Source organism: Microcebus murinus, chromosome 11 (assembly GCF_040939455.1).
Source record: "Microcebus murinus isolate Inina chromosome 11, M.murinus_Inina_mat1.0, whole genome shotgun sequence".
Classification (NCBI taxonomy): domain Eukaryota; kingdom Metazoa; phylum Chordata; class Mammalia; order Primates; family Cheirogaleidae; genus Microcebus; species Microcebus murinus.
The window spans coordinates 51272100-51293772 of record NC_134114.1 but is presented as its reverse complement, the minus strand read 5'-3'; the positions used below and the strand labels follow the sequence as shown (position 1 = coordinate 51293772).

General features: G+C 44.8%; 1 protein-coding gene across 3 annotated transcripts in view; it reads right to left on the bottom strand.

The window, feature by feature from the left end:
• Positions 1-21673, bottom strand: part of MAP1B (microtubule associated protein 1B) — a 101358-nt gene that overhangs the window by 20279 nt on the left and 59406 nt on the right. For 2 of the 3 annotated variants that reach the window (XM_012783241.2, XM_012783245.2), the window contains 2 exons: positions 5858-5940; positions 3323-3463 (listed from right to left, as the gene is read on the bottom strand). In XM_012783241.2, the coding sequence (XP_012638695.2) occupies positions 3323-3463; positions 5858-5940 (224 nt within the window). Of the gene's footprint in view, positions 1-3322; positions 3464-5857; positions 5941-9700; positions 10006-21673 lie in introns of those variants that run through there. The other variant, XM_012783252.2, reaches the window with a different exon arrangement.

The window sequence follows — 21673 nt, the reverse complement described above, 5'->3', positions numbered from 1 at the left end:
TGACAAAGGAACAGGTTTGAAGGACAATGACTAGAGATTATAAGGAACATTTAATATCTTATGAAGAACTGTGGGTAAAACTGAAGATGATTAATCTAGAGGGGAAAAAATTTGGCAGTGTTAATGAAGAGTAGCAAAAACACTGTGGGCGGAAAAAGATCACATTCCTTCCTTCAAGATACAATGGGACAAATAAGGGAAAACTTTCTGAGAGACTGAAAAATGCCCCCAGGAGATGATTTCACCATCCCTGGACTTCAGGGAGGGATGATGGGGTTAGCCAGGCAATTGTAAGTTCTGGTTTTGTGGTTATATTTCCAGCGATTAAGACTCCAAAAACCTGAAGCTCAAAGGACACTGAATGTTTTATTTTTCAGTCCAATTATTTTCAGCTATTCTTATTAAAAAAAATTTTTTTCCCCCTCAAATTGTGTTTCTGGTTTCTCTGGAGTTAACTAGTGTGTTTCAAGGACTGGATAAAAGGAGCAGAGCTGGATACCAAATGGCCTTGAAGGTCCTTTTGCTACCAAATCATTCTGTATTCAACCCTTTTTCAAGGCAACAATCGGCAATCATAGCTCCAAAAGGCTGATAACCACTGATCTAGTCCAGCAATTTGCAATCCACTTTTGCTGTGACATCCTTTCTGCAAAGTCCACAATGTAAAGGAGAGAAAGACCAAGTTGCTTTGGTTGGGGCCAGAGGAAGAGAGTGAATTCTACCCAATATCCTCAATCTTCCACCGCCTTCCCCCTACCACTCCAACAGCACTGATCTAGTCTGTTAGGGGAAACCCTAGAGATCCTTTTCAATATGGATTGAGTATTACTTTCTTCAAAGTATCAGCATGGGGGCTGGAGGTGGCAGAAGAGAATATGACATAGCCTCTGGCCTCTATGATACCTGCCCGAGTGTAATGAAGATGTGTGTCCTTCAGAACCCGCCCCAGTGATTACAAACCCTGGGGAACCTGCCCTGTCACAGCATCCATGGAACTCGAATTCTTCAGTTAAGGCTATTTCTTTTTCTTCTATAATTAGTGGCAAAATCTGACACATGAAGCAGTCCATTGTGCTAAAATTTTATTTCTATAGTCTAGTAAAAATCACTTAAACAGTAATATTTAAAAAGTAGGGGGAGCAGGTATTATTTAGGGTCCATATGGAAAAGTTGTGATAATTTAAAATCTTGGCAATGACAAACACTTTTCTTTATGTATTTCCTTTGTTTGGTTTTATAGTAAAAAAGATAACCCAATGACTTGGGTAGAAACTGATTGCAGAAATGCACAGGAATGCAGAAAGGTACCCATGTGCCCATAAATGAGCCTACAGGCAGACCACTGAACTGCTGCTCACTTACCAGGTCACTGGGCCGCTTCCAGACCTCTGCAGCTCTCTCCCTTCCCCCAGGCAAGACATAACAGTGTGTGTGAGCTACTGACAAATGCCCACTGCCTCCAGGTACAACAGGCACATGGGGACACAATTGTGCAAAAGATTCTGACATTACAGTGATCACACACCAATTTCAGGGCAATAGAGTGAGAATTGTAGCTCTAGCTTTGGAATTTCAATGCACTTGAACAAGGATTTCCTGCGCCTTTACTACGGGCAGCTGCAATGGGTACCAAGATGAACGAGACATGGGGCCTGAACTCTAGCTGTCTTGGAAGAAGACAGGCTGAAGCTTCCATTTTGAAGTGGTAAAGATGCACCAACCATGACAGAGCCCTGAAGCCTCTGAGAAAGGAGCTAACTGACTGCCTGGGGGCCCCTTTGTCCCCCTGGGGAGCCAGTGCTCTGTGCTTCAAGATGCAGAAGACACCACACCTGCTGAGCGCCATTTCAGTTTTGTATTCCCCCTTCCCCAGTGGGTGGAGAGTGAGAATCACTACGTTATCTGACCAGTGTTTTCACAGAACCCCCAGGTGAGCCAAATGAAATTGGGCGTCTGCTCACAGCTCTTGCCAGAGATGAAAAGTACACAGAAACCTCTCTGTGACCCACAGGGCCGAAGGAAGATTAAATGCAGAGAGACACATGGCCCTTTGCAGTCCACATGAGAAACAGCAGCCGCCATCTCAGGAAGACAGTATTAAACAGACTTAGTGACTCTTCCTTTCAGCACATCCCTCAGCCCCTCCATTTAGAAACCTGCTATCAGCCACAGGCATGCCCCAACCTGCCCTGGTGATGGACCTGCATTGTTTCTGTCCCTGCCATCAACAGATAAGCTAGATGTTATTTTGGAAAGTTTCACAGCCAAGATAAGGTCTCAAGTAGAAATAAATAAATTAAAATCTTTCATTTGATTTCACCAAATACCACTAGCTTCATAGAGTTCTTAATACTTCATGTGTCATCTTTGAATAAGATACATTCATTAGAAATATTAATGATCCAGCTTCAGTCCAGTTACTTTAACCATCTTTTTCTTGGGTCATTGATGAGCCCTATTTCCTTTTCTAGAGCCCACTGTTCAAACAACTCAAGTTCAAGCATTAGGACCAGGCATTAAAAGTAAGAGAAATCTAAATAATTAGGCTTGGAAAAGATGGCGGGGCGTGGTGGCTCACGCCTGTAATCCTAGCACTCTGGGAGGCCAAGGCAGGCAGATTGTTCAAGGTCAGTTGTTCGAAACCAGCCTGAGCAAGAGCGAGACCCCGTCTCTACTATAAATAGAAAGAAATTAATTGGCCAACTAATATATACAGAAAAAATGAGCTGGGCATGGTGGCGCATGCCTGTAGTCCCAGCTACTCGGGAGGCTGAGGCAGCAGGATTGCTGGAGCCCAAGAGTTTGCGGTTGCTGTGAGCTAGGCTGACGCCACAGCACTCAGCACTCACTCCAGCCTGGGCAACAAAGGGAGACTCTGTCTCAAAAAAAAAAAAAAAAGGAAAAGGAAAAGAAAGTATAAGTCCTGAGGGCGATCAAGGCAGTTGAATCTTACCAAAAGCCCAAGAGATCTTTTAAGTATTCTTTCAGAAAACAGGAAACCTGGTTTTTCACTGGGGCTCTAACATTTCAAGTTTCTCCATCACTTTTGCCATCTATAAAATGTTGACTAGTCCAACCCCTCCCATCTACCTCTCAGGCATATTAAGAATGATTCCAATTAATTATAGATGAGTCCTCTAAATTCTCTGGCAATGAGCCACAGGACTGAAGTATTTTGGATCATGCAGTTTTGCTTATTTCAAAGGAGCCGTGACATTCCTCCCCTTCTTCAATCTCCCCCAGTGCTTTCAAAGAGCAGGGCAGCCTAGGGCCACAATAACCAAGCAACTGGAAGCTTAGACATTCCCAGACAGAAACCTACCTCTTGGTCGGTGAAAATCTCTATGAAGTTCTGGAAGGAGAAAGAGCCGGATTGGAGAATGAGCTCTCCGGTGTTTTCAAAGCACTGCCCGGTCAGCACCAGCAGCTTGTGTCGAGCGGCATCAGTGATCATCAATCGCACCTGAAACAAAGCACAGAGCGTAGTCCCTGAGCCATGGGCAGTACTGCCACCCCACCTTCAGGACAGTGCTGGCCTTGGGAGCCAATAAAGCTTATTACCAAGAAAAAGCATTCATTCCCTGGGAGTCTAATTTCCCCTGGGGACGGAGAGAGAGGGCGATGATTGGACAGAAATCACCCACAAAACCAGGAAGTGTGGTTATCAGTTCACCCATGAATGCCATTTTCAAAGTTTTGTTACAACCAAGACAGTAGCAGTATCTCTTCCCCTAGTGTTCTCCTCTTTCTCAAAGGAGTCTTCACAGCTGGCAATCATTTGTTCCACAGCTGTTCGGAAGTGTCTGCTAGCAGCATGTAGTCTGTGACACCAGGAAAGACTAGAGAATGTCTCACAGGCTGAGTCACCATGTACAGTCCAGGTCCCCAACTGCCCCTCAGGAAGGATAGGTTTCCAACTAGGGTCCCCCGTGGGCCCCTCCAGCCAGGGTCCCCTTCCTTCCAAGCCATGGAGCAAGCACATGGCTCCGAGTGCAGTCTCCAACGGAATCAGCAAGGTGCTTGACACCGAACACAAAGAAAAGGCTACCCCTGAATAGCAATCTTTGAAACAGAATTGCAAATGGTTTGCACTAAAGAACTCTCTGTGAACTTTAAATGGCAGGAGGCCAGCTGTCCTTCAGCAGAAACACCGCTCTCGACACCAAGGTATTCGCTCTGACAACAATTCGTGAATGTTCAGCGCACACTACGTGCCAAGAAGCATCATGCTAGGCACTGAGGGGAGTATACAAAAGTAAAACAGGACATGACCCCTTGCCCAAGGACCCCACAGTCTAATCACGGAGAAACACATGCACCTAAGGAATTGTTTCAGCCCCATCTCATCCACAGGAGAGGCTGCATTCCTTAAAAAAAAATTCCTTATTTTTCCTTTTTCATTTCTCACAGCTGTTCCAGGCAGTCTATCTGGACATATATTAATTCTCCAGGATTCTTCAAGTCGTAATTACTTCCTGATTCTGTTAGTCACAGAGAGACTGCTATCCATCCCATCACTTTCCTCCACCAGGCACCTTAACGGATTGCCAAAGAGGTCCTGCTAACCTGGAGCAAGCTGGTGTAGGTCAGAACAGATTACGCCAAAAAGTGGAAGCAACGCAAGTGGTCATCAACTGAGGAATGGATATACACATGCGGTCTAGCAGCATCCAGCTACAAACAGGAATGCAGTACTGATACAGGCTACAACATGGATGGACCTTGACAACATTACGCTAAGTAAAATATGCCAGACACAAAGGGCCACGTATTGTATGATTCCATTTATATGAAATGTCCAGAATAGGCAAATCTATAGACAGAAAAGTAGATTAGTGGTTGGCAGAAGGAGGAATGGGGAGTGATTGCTAACAGGTTCAGGGTTTTTAGCGGGTTATGAACATGTTCTGGAATTAGTTGCATGATTTCATAAATATACCAAAACCCACTGAAGTGTACATTTTAAAAGAATGTATTTTATGGTATGTGAATTATATATCAATTTACAAAAAATAGGATGCAGTCACAGAGATGCTCAAAGTGTAGGTAGAAGAGATGCTACCAATAATGGAGGCTCCCAGGGACTTTGACTACTTAAAGCCCAAGAGGCAACTCAATCTCAAAAGTGCTCAACTATAATAAAAGAAGTATAAAATAGAGCTATAGCAACTCCTCTGGCCTGAGTGATCAGGCATTCTTGGCTTCAGCCAACTTCTTTATGTCACAGGGGGGTCTGAAATACCCATTTACTCTCTGTAGCAACAATTTCATATGCTATTAATAATGGTATTAATATTTGCACAGAGGTACAAACTGAGAAAAAGACAGTGAATAATTTGCTCAAGGCCACCAGCTAGCACCTAGGTGAGGCCACCTCGAGGCCACCGCCTAGACGGTCTGGTGTCAGTCCATGCTCCTGACAACTATGCGGTCCTGCCTTTCAAGAGTATGCAGAATAGCTCTGAATGGAGCTTGCATCTGATATGCCATTCTTCTCCAAGTCTGTCCTGGATGTCTGTCCTGATGGCTTGCAGTCTACGTCCCCTGCTACATCCCCACCAGACTCCATCCCAGCAACACTCACCCATGTATACCCCAAATTCTATATCCCCTTGCCTTGACAAAATATTACAGTCCCAGCTAGCATCTTCCACATTGTCCTTACCAGGAGGGGCCGCCTGGGATGGTACCGATGCAGAGAACCAGCCACTGACTGGGAGTTAAGGGAGATCCCCGGACCCAGGACGTCTCTCTCCTGAGTCGGTCTCCTGCCCCGCCTGCCCAGCCCCTCTGATCAGCTGGGTCTCTGTCCAGCGTGGGAGGCCCTGCCCCCCACCATGCAGAGCCAAATGCTCACCTCAGTGCTGACGGCTTCATCGGAAGGGTTGATCAGGACCACTGTTTCTAAAACGTCACTTCGGTGATGAAGGATCTTTTGTCCTGCAGGCACAAAAACACACACAAAAGAGGAGACCTTTAGCGTTTCCAGATGAAATCCACTCTGCCTGCTTCCAGGATAGCAGAATTTCTGCCTCCAACGATGAGGCACTGGGATTCTCTACACCATCTTGGGAAACACAGTTGGTGCTGCTGAAGCAGAGGGAGCGGGCGCCGGCAGGTTCCCCGGAGCTGGGTACGTGTGGTCCGGGGCTGCCCGCTCCCAGGCAGCCTCCGCGCAGTAATGGCGGCTTTCATCTGAGACAAGGGTGGGTGCCAGGAAAACTCAACCAGGCTCTTGACATTTCCTTTCTCATGGTAATTTGGGATGTTTCTCCGTATCAGCCTTTCTTCTGGTGAGAACTGTGCTGAGATTAATTAGGAGCCTTATTGTGAAGTGAATGACATCCAGAAACCCCGGCTAACAGTTAGCCCAACAACCAGAATGGCTGTCTGAGGCAGGCTACAGTCTGCTGGAGTATTCATTAATTAATTCACTTGCCCATTGAAAACTGGAGAAACTGTGAGGAAATGGAGTGGAGAACAGCCCTCCTGCAGGACGGGGTGGCCAAATTGCCCCCTGAAAACAAGCAAAGTAGATTGGGAGCACAGCAAGGTGTTGTGTGGGATGAGGGGCCTGTCCTAGGAGGGCTGAGGCCTGCAGGGCCTGGCACCACAGCCCTGACTTCCCACACCTTACAGATCCCAGGCCAGTCCAGCCCGACTGGACTGAGGCCTAGGACGACCTTCTACCAGACGCTCCCTCCCTGGACGATGAGATGAAATTCGTCAGGCAGATGTGTGGCTGGTGACACACGCTCTGCCAGCTGACAAGGGACAGAGAAGAGGGGTGTTCCCTCAGAAAAGTGGGAGGGAGACACGCGGTTGGAAGGGTAGACCACAACGTGTCTGCTGCTTGGAAGTACAATGACACTCAGGCGACAACAGGAGGAAGCAAAATAAGAGTCTGAAGGAGACAGACACCAATGGAGAGAAATACAAGTGGACAGAATAACCCAAAGCAACTGTTTTCCAAGAAAATAGTTCAGCAGTTCTTCAAAAAGCTAAAATAAAAATGACAGTATGACCCAGCAATTCCACTCCTAGGTGGAAATGAAAGCAGGAGCTTAAACAGATACTACTTTGTCAATGTTAGCTGCAGCATTATTCACAATAGCCCCAAAGCCAGACAACCCAAACGCTCCCCTGTGCGAGATTAGGTAAAATGTGGTATATCCATAACAGTGGTATATCACTCAGCCATAAAACAGAATGAAGTTCTGATAATGCCACAACCTAATGGGAGGACCTGGAAAACATTATACTAAAGGAAATAAGTCAGACACAAAAGGATAAATATGGTATGATTATACTCATATGAAATATCTAGAATAGGCAAATTCATAGATTCAGAGAAAATGGATTGGAGGTTACGGGAGTAAGGGAGGGGGACTGGGGAATTATTGCTTAATGGGTACAGTTTCTGTTTGGGGTGATGATAATGTTTTTAAAATAGAGGTGATGGTTGTACAACCTTGTGAATGCAATTAATGACACTGAATTGTATGTTTAAAAATAGTTAAATTGGGCCGGGCGCTGTGGCTCACGCCTGTAATCCTAGCTCTTGGGAGGCCGAGGCGGGCGGATTGCTCAAGGTCAGGAGTTCAAAACCAGCCTGAGCAAGAGCGAGACCTCGTCTCTACTATAAATAGAAAGAAATTAATTGGCCAACTGATATATATAAAAAATTAGCTGGGCATGGTGGCGCATGCCTGTAGTCCCAGCTACCCGGGAGGCTGAGGCAGAAGGATCACTCGAGCCCAGGAGTTTGAGGTTGCTGTGAGCTAGGACGCCACGGCACTCACTCTAGCCTGGGCAACAAAGCGAGACTCTGTCTCAAAAAAAAAAAAAAAAAAAAAATAGTTAAATTGGAAAATTTTATGTTTTTTATATAAATTAATATATATATCACAACTTTAAAAAATAAAGTAATACATCAAAAACATTTACTGGTACACTTTAAATGAGTGAACTATGTGGTATGCAAATTATCTCAATAAAGCAGTTAAAAAATTTAAAAAGAAAGCAATCCAGAGCACACAGCTTAGCGAGAGTTTTTTTTTTCCCTTTCTATCAGCAAGGACCAGAAGCACCAGAAACAGCAACATGTTGAAATGCTTATCACCATGGCCATTGTCAAGCCCGTTCTCCTCCACCATCTCACTCTTCCTAACAGCTCATATTTACCAATAAGCCCCACATCACATATAAAAGAAGCCCAAGCTAATTATGGTGTCAGGCACTGTTCTAAGACTTCACATACACGACTTCGTTTATCCCTAGAAGAGCTCTGTGATACAGGTACTACGATTTTTCCATCGGGGACAATGAGTCTATAGAAGAGAATTAATTAGCCCAGGGTCACATGACTAGTAAGTGGTCGAGCCAGGATTTGGACCCAGGTTGCCTGGCTCTAGAGCCCTTCCATTTCACTGCTCCATGGTGCTAGTTACCGAAACTAGGATTTGGGGAAATAGACGAGGCACAGACATTACATGCCAAGGGAGAGCTACGGAAAAGTCCAAAGGAATAAACCAGAAATGTGCTTCAAGAAGCAAGAAGCCAGAAAGTATTAGAAGAATATTGGCTAAAAAAAAGGCAAGGGTAGCAGAATACCCACATAAAAGAAGGTAAAATTAAGAGAAAGTATAGGACATCTTATTTCAAACACTTAAAAATGAAGAAACAGAAAAATGTAACACAGTCTGAGCAGGCAAAGAACTAAGGTTTAAGAAGAATAAATCATAGGAAAGAAAGTTCATTTATTATAAATGCTAAATATTGTAATTTGTTGGACATTGCTTTTTGGGGTTTTTGGTTTGTTTGTTTGTGAGACAGGGTCTCTCTCTGTCTCTCAAGCTAGAATGCAGTGGCATCATCATAGCTCACTGCAACCTCCACTCTGGGCTCCAGCAGTCCTTCTGCCTCAGCCTCCTGAGTAGCTCGGACTATAGGCGCGTTACAGCACCTATAGGCGGGGTTACCACACCCCCCTAACTTTTCTATTTTTGGTAGAGAGGAGGGTCTCATTGTTGCTCAGGCTGATCTCAAACTCCTGTCCTCAAGCAATCCTCCTGCCTTGGCCTCCCAAAGTTCTAGGATTACAGGTGTGAGCCATCACGCCTGGCCTGCTTTTGGCTTTTTGGTTGTTTTTGACAAAAATGTGCATTTAATGCTAAAGCAAAAGAAAATCAAATTGAATAAGCAAACGATAAAATGAAAATTGGCAAAATACATAAAACCATAAGGACCTCTTTCAAGGTCTTTCCAAGGGGCCTCTTGAAACAAAGAGTTCAGGAATGTCAAAGGCACTAAGCACTGTGCCAAAATTAAGCAAAAGCTTAAGACCAAGAAGTGAAGTCATTGCCTTGGTCATACTTTTGATGTGAGCACCCAAAGTGTCAGGCAGCACAACGTCCAGGTACGACTGCCATCCTGACTATATTCTGTAGGAAGCCACAGACGTGGAGTTGAGCAGGGTACACAGAGTGGCCCCTCCCCAAGAGATGGTAATGAAATCAGAACCCCTTTCTTTCCTAAGTGCTCCTACACGATGCCCCCAGCCCTGCTAACTGCACCCTTCAACACGCACCTCCAAGCAACAGCAGCCCTGCACAGCCCACCCCTGCCCGCGGTCCCGCCCTCCCCAGGCGCAAAGCAAGGTCGCCTGCTACCAGGCGCTCGCTGGGAGGGGGCTCCTTACCATCCGCCAGAAGTTCCCTTCCTCTTTGGCTTCATCACTTGCAAACAAAACAAATGCCATGTGACAGCTGCTGTTTACCTCTACCCCTCCCAAATCAATTTTCAGACCAGTTTGTCCAGGAACTCAACTAACGATGTTCTTTTTGTCCATCTTTGGAAATGCCGGGAGGAATGGCGCAGACATGCACCAAGATGCCACGGCTGCTCCTTCAACAAAAGCCTTTTTATAGGATCAGATTTGAATGAAGGAGGGGATTTAAAGGGAGAGAGAGAGAGAGAGAGAGAGAGAGAAGCTTCTAGCTCTTGTCACGGCAGGACTGTTGGCCAGATTCTTCCGGGGGAAGACGTAACCAGGGGCCGGGCCACCCCAGCATCTGGCCGAGCCGGGCCTCAGCCCCGGCATCCCCGCGGGGGCGGGCAGGCTGCTCTCTGCTGGGGCGCTCCACAGTTGCATACTTGGGGAATGTTTCACACTGGGAAGCCGGCCAGCCATTCTGAAGGAGAGGCCACCACCCTCGCCTGCAAAGGTCTCATTCAGTCGCTTCAGAAAAGAAGTTCCCAGGAAAGAATGGCAACCCAGCCCCAGCCTCTCTCCCCACCCTCGGGGTCTGCAGTCTCCACCCCACGCCTCACAGGGAATAGTTAACCTCCCTCAGCTTCCCTCTGAGGGATGCAAAAGTGGGGGCTGGATGGATGATTGTGTCACCTATTGCTTCCACAAGAAACAGTCTTTGAGGGCTGCCCCACAAAGCCCAGGGTGAATGTGAAGGCCAACGGGGGAGGAGGGGGCTCGGAGCGGGGGAGAGCGGAGAAGACTATTGTGTGACAAAAAGGGGTCTGCTCCACCTCAGAATAATCAAAAGAGGATGGTCTGGGACCCTGGAAGCAGCAGGGGCCTTGCAGACAATGAGGCTTTTGTTTGCATTCACCCAAGGCTGCGTTTGGAACTCAAAAATAAGCCTGTATATTTCAGTTATTGCTGGGATTTCTTTTTTCCTTTTTGAAAAATTGACAGATTAACTGAATCTATATGTTTTATAAAGTTGGGTTGTTTCAGTTGTTTATTTTTCACTAAATTCAGGTGATTTTGAAATCTCTTAAAGCAAAATGTTATTTTCTACATATATAAATTTATAGGATGCATGTGAGGTCTCTTCTCCACAGAATTTTAGATTCCTATAAACACACACACACACATACACACACACACACACACAGGCTTCTCCTTGGTTTCAGAAGCAGAAAATAGAAATGGAATTATGGAATAAAAGAAAGCCTTCTATTTCTATTTAGTGTGAAAAGGAGAAGATGAGGAGGGTTCTGAAATCACTGGTAACCAGGACCAAGAGTCAAGGCTGGGGCAGAGGCTGCAGCCAGGAGAGAACCCCCACCCCACCCCATGTCTGCCCCCTGCTCCGGCAGCTCTTGCTGCTACATGTTTTCACCTACCAACTTCTTCCAGGCCCTTAGAAAACATATTTAATACTGTGATTCAACACTACAAAAACTTCCAATGTGAAGATTCCAGAGTTGGAATTGCATGAGATAAGGACTGGGATTATTTAGCTAAAAGTAAGATTTGGTAGATCAAGAGAAGGCCACAGCATAGAATGTCTTGATTTTAAAGTCTGATTTCATTAGAAGGAAAAAGGGACAGAGGGAGGAAAGGAAAGAGGGAAAGAAGAGAAGAAGGAAGGAAGGAAGGAAGGAAGGAAGGAAGGAAGGAAGGAAGGAAGGAAGGAAGGAAGGAAGGAAGGAAGAAAGGAAGGAAGGAAGGAAGGAAGGAAGGAAGGAAGGAAGGAAGGAAGGAAGGAAGGAAGGAAGGAAGGAAGGAGGGAATGAGAGCACTTAGAGTTTTTTAACTCAACCTCTTCACCAAAGTGGGTTTTTTGAAAGGACAGCTCTAACCTCCAGTCCCATGTACAAAAAACACTCCCCAGGCTAAAATTAAGCTTGCTAAGAGCAAGAAACGAAAGGTACTTGGTACAGGAACTAAACATTACCAACAGGTTTCCCAGCAGCTTTTAATTAGCAGCTTTTTATCTGAAATCATTTCTGGCCTCCTTTTTGCAGGACCCCACAGAACGTATAGAGCCAGCGTGTGGTCAGTCTGAAGAGAGAGCGAGCTGCTGTGGAGGGAAGGGGGACTCCTGAATAAGCAAAGTTGGCTACTGAATCTTCTCTTCCAGATTCCCTAGCGGAGGTTCCCTCTGAACAAATGCTAGGGCCCAGAGCTGGCCCCGGGCCCTGGCCGGCCTGGCGGGAAGGCGTCTCCTGAGCTCCCTTCTCAGAAGGAGGGAGGGCACCCACAAGTGAGGAAGCCAGGGCTCTGGGGCGGGGTCCGGGAGAAGGGCTGAGGCCACCTGGCCTAACAGCAGCCCCCCTCTTGTTCCCCAGGAGCAAGAAATCACCTCAGCCCCAGGGACACCATTATCACCAGGCAGGGCTAGAAACCAACTAAGGCCCTCACCGCTGCCACTAAGACGCTCTTAGAAAACAACGTGCTGGTAGTCTTGGCTCTGACTTCACAGATCCCCAAAGACCACAGCACCAGCACAGAAAATGGAAAGCCAACCATTACCAGGAAATGACTCTGAGTCCCTCTCCGAGAAATGCAACTCCTCACCCTGGAGGGAGTTTGATTTCTCAGGGGCCCTCTCGGACGTCAAATTAACTCCTCCAATCAACTCACTCATCTTTGCACATCTCTCTGCTCTTGTGGCTCTCAGCCTGAGGCTTGGAAAAGAACTTTTTCGAGGTTGGGTGTCTCAGAGCCAGCAGGGAACATGGGTAAATAGAAAAGCACAATCCAATGTGCATACTGGTTTTAAGGTCATGCACACGTTGGAACACCTTCTATGTGCTAGGTGCCATCCTGCTTGGATCAGAAAATAACCTGATACAGAGAAGAGTTTAGTGACAGCACTTAATCCTTTGATCATGACAGAGTCCATCAAAGAACACAGCACTAAAAACTTACATGTGTAGAGTGCTTTTGAGCTTTCGGAGCATTCTGTCCTTCAGATAGTGCCTTGTTTAAGCCTTGTAACATTCCTGGGAAGTGGTGGGAGCTAATATTATTATCCCCTTGTCACAGACCACAGATCTAAGTTCTACTGACTTGCCGGAGACCTCCCAGACTGTAGAAGAGCAGAGCTGGGACCCCTGTCTCGCTCCACGAGAACACACGGGGCCAACCTCAGTGCTGTGACACTATTCCGTTCTCCCCCTTTCCCTTATCCACTCTCATCCAAAATAAAGATTTTCACGTTGTGATGCCAAGATCCCCCTTTGTAACGGGCAAGCGCACAGCCTGGGTCAGCTGCCGGGCAGCCAGGACCCGCTGAATCGCTCTTGTGCGCGGCTGGGCACACTGGCCTCCCACACAGACCCAAGGCCAATGCCTCCTTGGTTTCTGCTGAGCAATCAGCCAGATTCTCTCCCACGTTTCCCCTGATATTCCTGAAAACGACATTTCTTTTCTGTTGGAAATAAATTCTTGTTTCTGCATCTGTTTCATCTCTGATGCATGTTCCTAAATCCAAGGCTCTCCAAAGTTTGAACCATTTGTTTTCTTAAGAAAATAAAAAACTCAAATTCCATTGTAAACAAGTTCAAGAGACTTTGTAAATAACGCTTTTAAATTTAAATAAGTTGATTATTGCTTGAGAGTTAGACAACATTTTTTTTTCTGACCTTGGATATCTTTTTGTGTTACAGAGTATTTAGTTATTCTATAATTCGAATCTAAACCTAATTTTGTCTACATTTCTTCGACCTTGTCACTGTTAGTCACTTTTCTTTTTTGCTGTCATTGGTTTTGGTTTGTTTTCCATGTGTCAGTTTGACCTCCCACCCCCTCCTTCCCTTAGGTGCTCTGCGATCTTGTGCTTTACTTTCCCTGACCTTTAGATGCCTGGAGAAAAAAACAAAACAAAACAAAACTTCCGAGTTTCTTTCCTTGCTCTAAATTGTTCACAGTGGGCAGGTGCAAACCGAGCCTTCGGGCTGCCACTCACAGGCCCTGTTCCTGGTGGCAGAGGGAGCCTCCTCTTGCATCTCACAGGCCCTCATGTTCCCATGCACACACTATATCCAGGGTTTGTGGGGGAAGAGGATGCCAGGAGACAATAGGTCCAACTCCTTTTGCAGTGTTCTCACTTTACATAAACCACCTTCTAAATTGCTTTCTAAATCCTCTAAATTCTCCTACCCAGTCCCATTCTCCTAAGTTCTCCTCTTCCTTTTTTCCTCTCCCTTTTTGAAAGCCTCAAGGCAAAGGGATGAAAATCCAGGCTGTCAAGGGTTAGAAGTGAAAGAGAGTGGAAGAAAGAAGTTTGCTTCTTTTTTCTTTTTATCTTATCATCTGGCTGAAAGAAGGAGGAATAAATATCACAGATGGTGTTGATGAAACTCTGGCTCCCTGGAAGAAACCTAAGGAGGACTAGCCATGCCCAAAGTTGGCAGAAACTGAGGTTGATGAGGTAGCCTGAAGGTCACATCTTCAACAATGCATAGAAGCTACACACACACACACACACACACACACACACACACAGAGGCAGACCAAGGGAAGGGGAGGTAGTAAGCTGTCAGGGGAGCCAACTCCAGGTTTCGTTGAAAGCAGAAATGAACAGCTGTCTCCTGCTTCACCATTGACAGAGCGCTCTCCTCTGTGTCCATGCATGTAAGCCTAAATGCCAGGTGCCACAGCTCTGACCTGGGGCTGAGATGAGGTGGGATCTGCGAGTTTCTGTTCTCTAAACAAAAGCTACTGCAGACAAAGCAAAATACTCATGCTCCTCGTGCACAAGAAAGGAGTCCCTTCCTCTGCTTTTAAGAAGTGAGGTGTCCAGAAGCCAAGAAGGAAACATCCCCATGAGCCTATGAGGACCTGTCGCTTCCACTTTCACGGTGTGAGAAATCAGAATTTTTTCAACTCACAGAAAGGGAGGACCCTAAGGAGCCCTGGTGACAATTTCATTCCTTCTCTCTCTCTCTCATTTTACAGAAGAGAAGGATGAGCCTTAGAGACAAGTAGTGGCCTGTTATAAGCCACAGACTGTTGTATTTGTAGGACTGCCAAATGCATATTGTGGCCAGTTCTATTTGGGAGTAGGTGCAAGAACACTGACACTACCTTTTGTTTGTGATGCACTTTATGGCTTATAAAATTTTTTATTTGCATGTTACCTCATTTGCGCATTACAACAATCAATGCTTGTAATTCTTTCCATTTTATAGAAGGTGAAATTGAAGCTGATGGGGGCAGGTGGTTTAAGAAGAGTTAGCTGTCTTGTCCAGCATCACAGATATAAAATAAGCTACCGAACTAGGTTTCATATCCAGCCCATCTGACTCCTGATCCCACTCACTGCCCCTCAGTGCTTCTCAGATTGTTTTAAGAGTTTACAGGGCCCAAATCCTTACATTTTTAAAATAAGATTTATTTTAAACACATTTTCCTTAGAATGTTATACATTAATCCCAGCATTTGGGAGACAGATTTGGGAATTATTTTTGTTTTGAGGAACAGCTGCCATGTGCCAAGTACCCTGCCAAGTTATTAGGGTAAACCAGGAGATTACCTATATCTGCTATTTTTTATCTCAAAAATGTCACTTTCACATGGTTCAACAATTAGACCTCACTTTCCCGAGACTAGAGTAGGTAGGTGTCAGAGTTTTTAAAAATCTTAATGGTCTTCTCCTGCCTTTGTATTTCTTATGTGTTAAGACAATGTGAATTACCTATAGAGGACACGGTTTTCTAGAGTTTAAATCAGGCAAGTTAGTGCTACATTCATAAACTGAGCATTGAGATTAAAACATGAATGACATGCTACTCCTGTCCTGAAGGGATATGGCTTAATGGGGAGACTTGGCATTTTGACAGTTTCTAATTCAGGAATCGTTAGGTCAGAAGCACTGTCTCACAGAGCAGGCACTCAGTTGACATTTGATAAAGGAATGAATAATAAAAATGGCTAAGGTATCCTGAATGCCTGCCCTGGGTCACGCACTGACCTAAATTCTTTATGTCTGTTATCTTACTCTGCACATGAACCCTTGGGGAAGGCACTATTCCTATTTCACAGATGAGGAAAATGAGGCTCTGGGCAGTGGGGCAACAGCCCAATGGTCTCATAGTGGAGCTGGGATGGAGACCAAGTGGTCAAACTCCAGAGCCCAGGCTCTTAACTGACAAGCCATCTTAAAGGAAGGAAGGTGACAGTGAGTTTGGTTTGGGACATGCTGAGTGTGAGGTCCCTGTGGGGCATCCAGATGGCTCTGTCCAATAAGCAGGTAGGGCTGTGGATCTGGTGCTTGGGTGACAGGTTGGGCCAGAAGCACAGATCTGGGAGGCATCAGTATATTTTCAGTTGATGTTCTTAGAGAACACAAGGCTTCTTTCTGAGAACAGTCTTGGGAAATGCCATTATTTAAAGGACGGGCAAAGACAGGAGAAAGTCAGTGACGGTGATGGAGAAAAACCACAGGAGAAGTGATAAGGGGGCCACTGCCTTCTCTCTGCCCTTCCCCCTCTGAAGTGACCCATACCACAGTGCTCTTCCGAGTTACAAACCTAAATTCGCTTCTGCATAGAGCAGAGTAGAGGCAGGATAGTTCAAAGACATTAAGTAATCCAATAATAACTCATACTTGGTTTTCAAATTCAATCCAAAACACTCTTGGTTTGGCCTCCATATATACTGCTATGACACATTACCTAGCCTCCAGGCATGGCTTTATTTCTGTTGGGGGCTTGAGACACATCTGCCTGGTGGAGGAGAAAGACTGTAGGCTGACAGCTGTCAGAACTGTATATGCCCCACAGTCCCTTGGGGATGCAGTAAAATGCAGATTTGCATGGTCCCCCCAGACATTGCGGTTCAGGAGGCAGCAGGCGGGGCCTGGGACTCCACATTTCTACAATCTCTCAGGGGATCCCAATGGCTCTGTGGTCCCTTCTTTGAGAAACAAGACAGTAGAGATGATGAATACTCTATTGATCAATAACAACATAATAAGTGACCTTGTTTAAAATCACCCTCATATTGTTTTTATGCATTACGATCCTAATGTCTGAACATACTGCTAGAATTATTTCCCTTGGGAGCAAATGTGATCATTAAAGACCCGAACAAGTTTTCCCAGTAAATATTGATTCTGGGAATCATTTGACAGGTTTATCCGACATTTAATTTGCCATCAAATTCCTGCCATTGATCAAATCCAGGGAAATGGTTGCCCTTTCACCCTCATCTGTTACCATCGGGAACAAATCATCACACTATTATTCCCCCTCAAAGCCAGCTACCTTAAAAAACAAAAGCCAAATTAGCTGCTTTTGGTTCTTGGCTATTGAAAAGGAAACAGATAAAGAAAAAAATGCAAATGGCTGACATAGCATGTATTAAACCTAGAATCTAATAATTGCCATCCCTGTGCAAGCCTTTAGCCCTAGGCCAGGGAAAAATAATATAAGTTGATTTTTTCCCTTGGTAAAGTCCCAAGGGAGCAATACTGCCAACAGGAGCTGGGGCACAGCCACCAGCTTGGTGATCTGCCAGGAAGGGACTTCTTAAGGTTGAGATCCTGACCGAAAGAGATGAGGCCAAAGAGACCCGAGATCTGGTCCTGGCTGACGTGGTGCCTTGGCTGCCACCATCTGCAACGGTACCCTACAGGTGGATACTCAGCTGGCACAAATAAATCTGGTCACATCTTTATAGCATTTGACATAAAGCCTTAGCCCACCCCAAGAGACTTGTGATTTTCGCTGTCCGTTGGAACTGTGTTTATGTATACATTGCCTCATTTCAAGGGGAGGTGGAGATGGCTAATTCGTGCATGGCGAGTGGATCAGCACCTGTGTGTTTCCACTTTACACTGTGCGGGTGTTGTTCATAGCTGGATGCTTGGCTTCCGGGAAAAGCACACCCAGTTCTTACTGACCTTGGGTCTTCCCTCTCCCAGGGCTGAAGGGTGACTCTCAGCACTCCAGGGGCACAGCCCTGCTTCCTCGTTTCTTTCCTGCTCTCTGCCCTCAGTTACATACCCTGTCTGGGGAACCAAAATGATGTCTCACTCAGAGTCTGGATCTCAACTTCTCTCAGAGGACTTCCATTGAATCCCAAGCATGCTCCTTCCATTTTTAAATATATTTTCTTTAGACCTTTGGCCCACGCATGATCTTTTGAGATCTCTATGGCATCAGCAGGCTCCGTCCTTTGCTCACAAATAGCCCCAGAAAAACCATCATATTTGCTCATATGTTTTCCTCCTAACTATACTCCCTTTTCTTATTCTAAGCAGGGAAGAAGGGAATATCCCTGTACCCACACCCCCCACCCCCACCAACTTCCACTTAATCCTCTTCTAGTCTCTGCGTGTTGTTCTAATAGACAGCAGCAGGAGAAGGGAACCATTTCTGAAGACTTGATAAACTGCTGGGCGCGGTGGCTCACGCCTGTAATCCTAGCACTCTGGGAGGCCGAGGCGAGTGGATAGCTCGAAGTCAGGAGTTCGAAACCAGCCTGAGCAAGTAATTGGCCAACTAATATATATAGAAAAAATTAGCCGAGTATGGTGGCGCATGCCTGTAGTCCCAGCTACTCGGGAGGCTGAGGCAGGAGGATTGCTTAAGCCCAGGAGTTTGAGGTTGCTGTGAGCTAGGCTGATGCCACGGCACTCACTCTAACCTGGGCAACAAAAGTGAGACTCTGTCTCAAAAAAAAAAAAAAAAAAAAAAAGAAAGACTTGATAAGCTACAGGAACATAAAGCCTTGGGTAGATATTTAGTCCTATTTACTAAACACTAAAGAGGACCAAGCAATAAGGCCTTGTGAGGTTAACTGCTCTGACCACGTCTTCAGAGGTTCTGCCACAGAGGATATTGAGCTCCTGTGCATAGGCTAGTTCCAGCCCCTCTCATGGGCACAGAGGCAGGAGAAATTGAATAGAAGAACTTTCTAGAACTGAACCCTGCACCTCTCCTCCCTCAACCAAATCCAAACCCTGTATTTCGGCAATAAAATATTTATTAAAAGGATAAAGGGGAATCATTGCATGAACTAATGCAGTAGTCTCTTAGGAACATCATACAGAGTCGACCTTCCTGCTTCATATCATTGTTTTTAGAGCAGAAAAAGAGATACGGGACCCAGCTTGCTACTGACTCAGGCCTGCAAAGAATCTTACTTTGATGTGTAAGATGCAGGCCCTCAGTGTTCAAGTCAGCCAGCAAGTTTTTTCATTTCACTTAATAGCATTCAATTGAAATGAGCCATACTATTAAAGCTTACATAAACTAATCCGGTAATTTATAATGCTGATGTGTTAATTGAATTTCCACTAAAAAGCAATCAAATTTTTCAGTAAATCAGACACCCATGCCAATTGGTCACTGAATTTTCTTCCCCCAGTGGGATAGTTTGCTTGCAGGAGGTTTTAAATAAAGGGTGTTGTTGGATGATAACCATTTACCATGCCATAAAATAAGACGTAATACCTACTTAAATCTAATCCATTTCTTACAGGTCCAGCTCATGTTTTATTTCCTCTGGGAATATCTCCTTCTCCACCTCAATTTCCAGAGTTATCTCTTCCCCTAAAGTTCTGATAGTGGTTAACAGTCTCTACATCACTAGATATAGAGGAATTAGAGGAAGTATGTGAATATTTACAAGTTATTGCCTCCAACTAACTTATAACATCTTAGTTAACAAGATGCTTTCACATGCTTTCATGTACAATATTGCATTTGAACGTCCTATGAAGACGGCAATTTGGATGTAAATCTCACAGAGCCTAGATCCAAGCCTTCCACCTGCAGGCATTCAGGTGATGATGATCTTCTGCAAAACAAGACATCTAAAACTGTAGACACCCATAGTTACACACACAAACACCCATTCCATCTCAGAGTGGGATTCCACATAATAGTGTGGATTGAAATGCAGCCTTTCGAAGTGAGCAAATCAGGTGATCTACCTTCAGGATGGGAGAAATATACACCTGGGCCATCATTAGCAGAAAGCCCGATGCCTTACATAAATAATTAAAAAGGAAACACTACCTAGCTCTTTTCATGTGGATTAGGGCCAAAAAAAATGCCCTGAAGTGTCAGGAGTTGTTTGTGTTTGTTTGGTTTTTCTCACAAGTGCATTGGGTTTTGCCTCTGGTCATTCAGCCACCCCTTAAGATCACTCGAGGAACTAAGATCAGGCATCATTAGGAAGGTTTCATTATGATTTTTTTTTTTTTGAGACAGAGTCTCACTCTGTTGCCCAGGCTAGAGTGCTCTGGCATCAGCCTAGCTCACAGCAACCTCAAACTCCTGGGCTCAAGCGATCCTCCTGCCTCAGCCTCCCAAGCAGCTGGGACTACAGGTGTGTGCCACAACACCTGGATAATTTTTCTATTTTTTGTAGAAATGGGGTCTTGCTTTTGCTCAGGCTGGTCTTGCAACTCCTGACCTCAAGTGATCCTTCCACCTTGGCCTCCCAGAGTATTAGGATTACAGGTGTGAGCCACCGTGCTCGACCTAACAATTTATTTTTTATTTATTTTAAGATGAATATCATTGACCTGCAGGAGTCTGTAGCTGAATGGACACATCTACAGACTTAGGGAAACGTGATGTAGGAAATAAAAGGAATTAGGTTCAAGGCCATATATTTAATTAATGTTTACTTAACAAACAGAGATTTGTTTCTGACATGATGCAGTCAAATCTGGTCAACAGGCATTTTCAAGGCATTGATAAATGCATTCTGCACCAACAGATGTTGCTCTCCTGAGAAACAGGTGTAAAACCTAGGACGAAGAGCAAGTCAGACACAGTAGTCAGGTATATTCTATCCTCTTCTATCTTCTTTTAAGAAAGACTGAAATTCTAGTTTAGAATGAGTTTGGGGAGGGAAGAAAAATCATCTGGGGACTTTGGGAAAACTTGCTCTTGAAAAAAATCCCTAGATTTTAATTTCCATGAGAAGTAACAGGTTCTCATAAGAAAGGTAGCATGCATAAAATCATTTTTACATTTCTATCTTGCATTATTCTCTATTAGGTACTTTTTACACATTTATACACTTGGAATATGTGCAATTATCCATATGCATGCTAATCAAAATTCTTACCATGCATTCTCTTTGCTGTTTCACAATAAAATAGCGTAAGTTGAGAGTGTATTTTGACCTTGTAAAAATGCCAACAAGTCAGCTGGCTCTAGAGAAGAACAGGCCAAATCGGGCTCTGCCAGAGCTCCGGAGTATAATCAAAAGAAAGAACATCTGATTCGTAACCAGAAAGCAAGTCTGAGCACCTCATCTATCTTGGAGCAGAGGCTGTCGCTGGAGGAGCTAGAAGGTGAAGCAGAGCACACTGAGGTTGTAGAGGACACGACTGCTCAGTTTAAACTTGGCTATCTGGAAAATGCAAGGATTCAAAATTAAGGGTTGGAAAGGCAGAAGCTAACCCCTTCTCAACTCAGGGCCTTGGCCAAACAGTGTGACCTGGCCAGGGACAGGAGCCAAGGGGACAGTGCTTGGCCTGCTTTCTGTGGGTCAGCTGCCCGATGGCTGATTCCAAGTCACCATTGTCTCACAATTCTTAAAAGATATAAGCTGTTGCTTTAATATGTTATTTATGCTGTTCTGAAAAATACTTGCATCGCCTTTCTGTCATTTCTTATCAAATTCATTATGAAACTTCTTATTTCATATCTATAAAATTGCTCTAAAGAATTAATTTCATTATTTTTTTTAATTAAAAAAAATTAGGGGTTATTAGTAGAGAGATGCAAAGTCCACTTACCAGTACTTCAACTCTTGGGATCTTGATGCCAATGATAAAGAAAAATGTATTTCTCTTCTCTGATCCAGTTTCTTTCAATAGGAAATGTCTATGTACTCTACAGTTTCATTAGACAAATCATTCTTTTAATATCTTGGATTTTTAAAATTTGATTT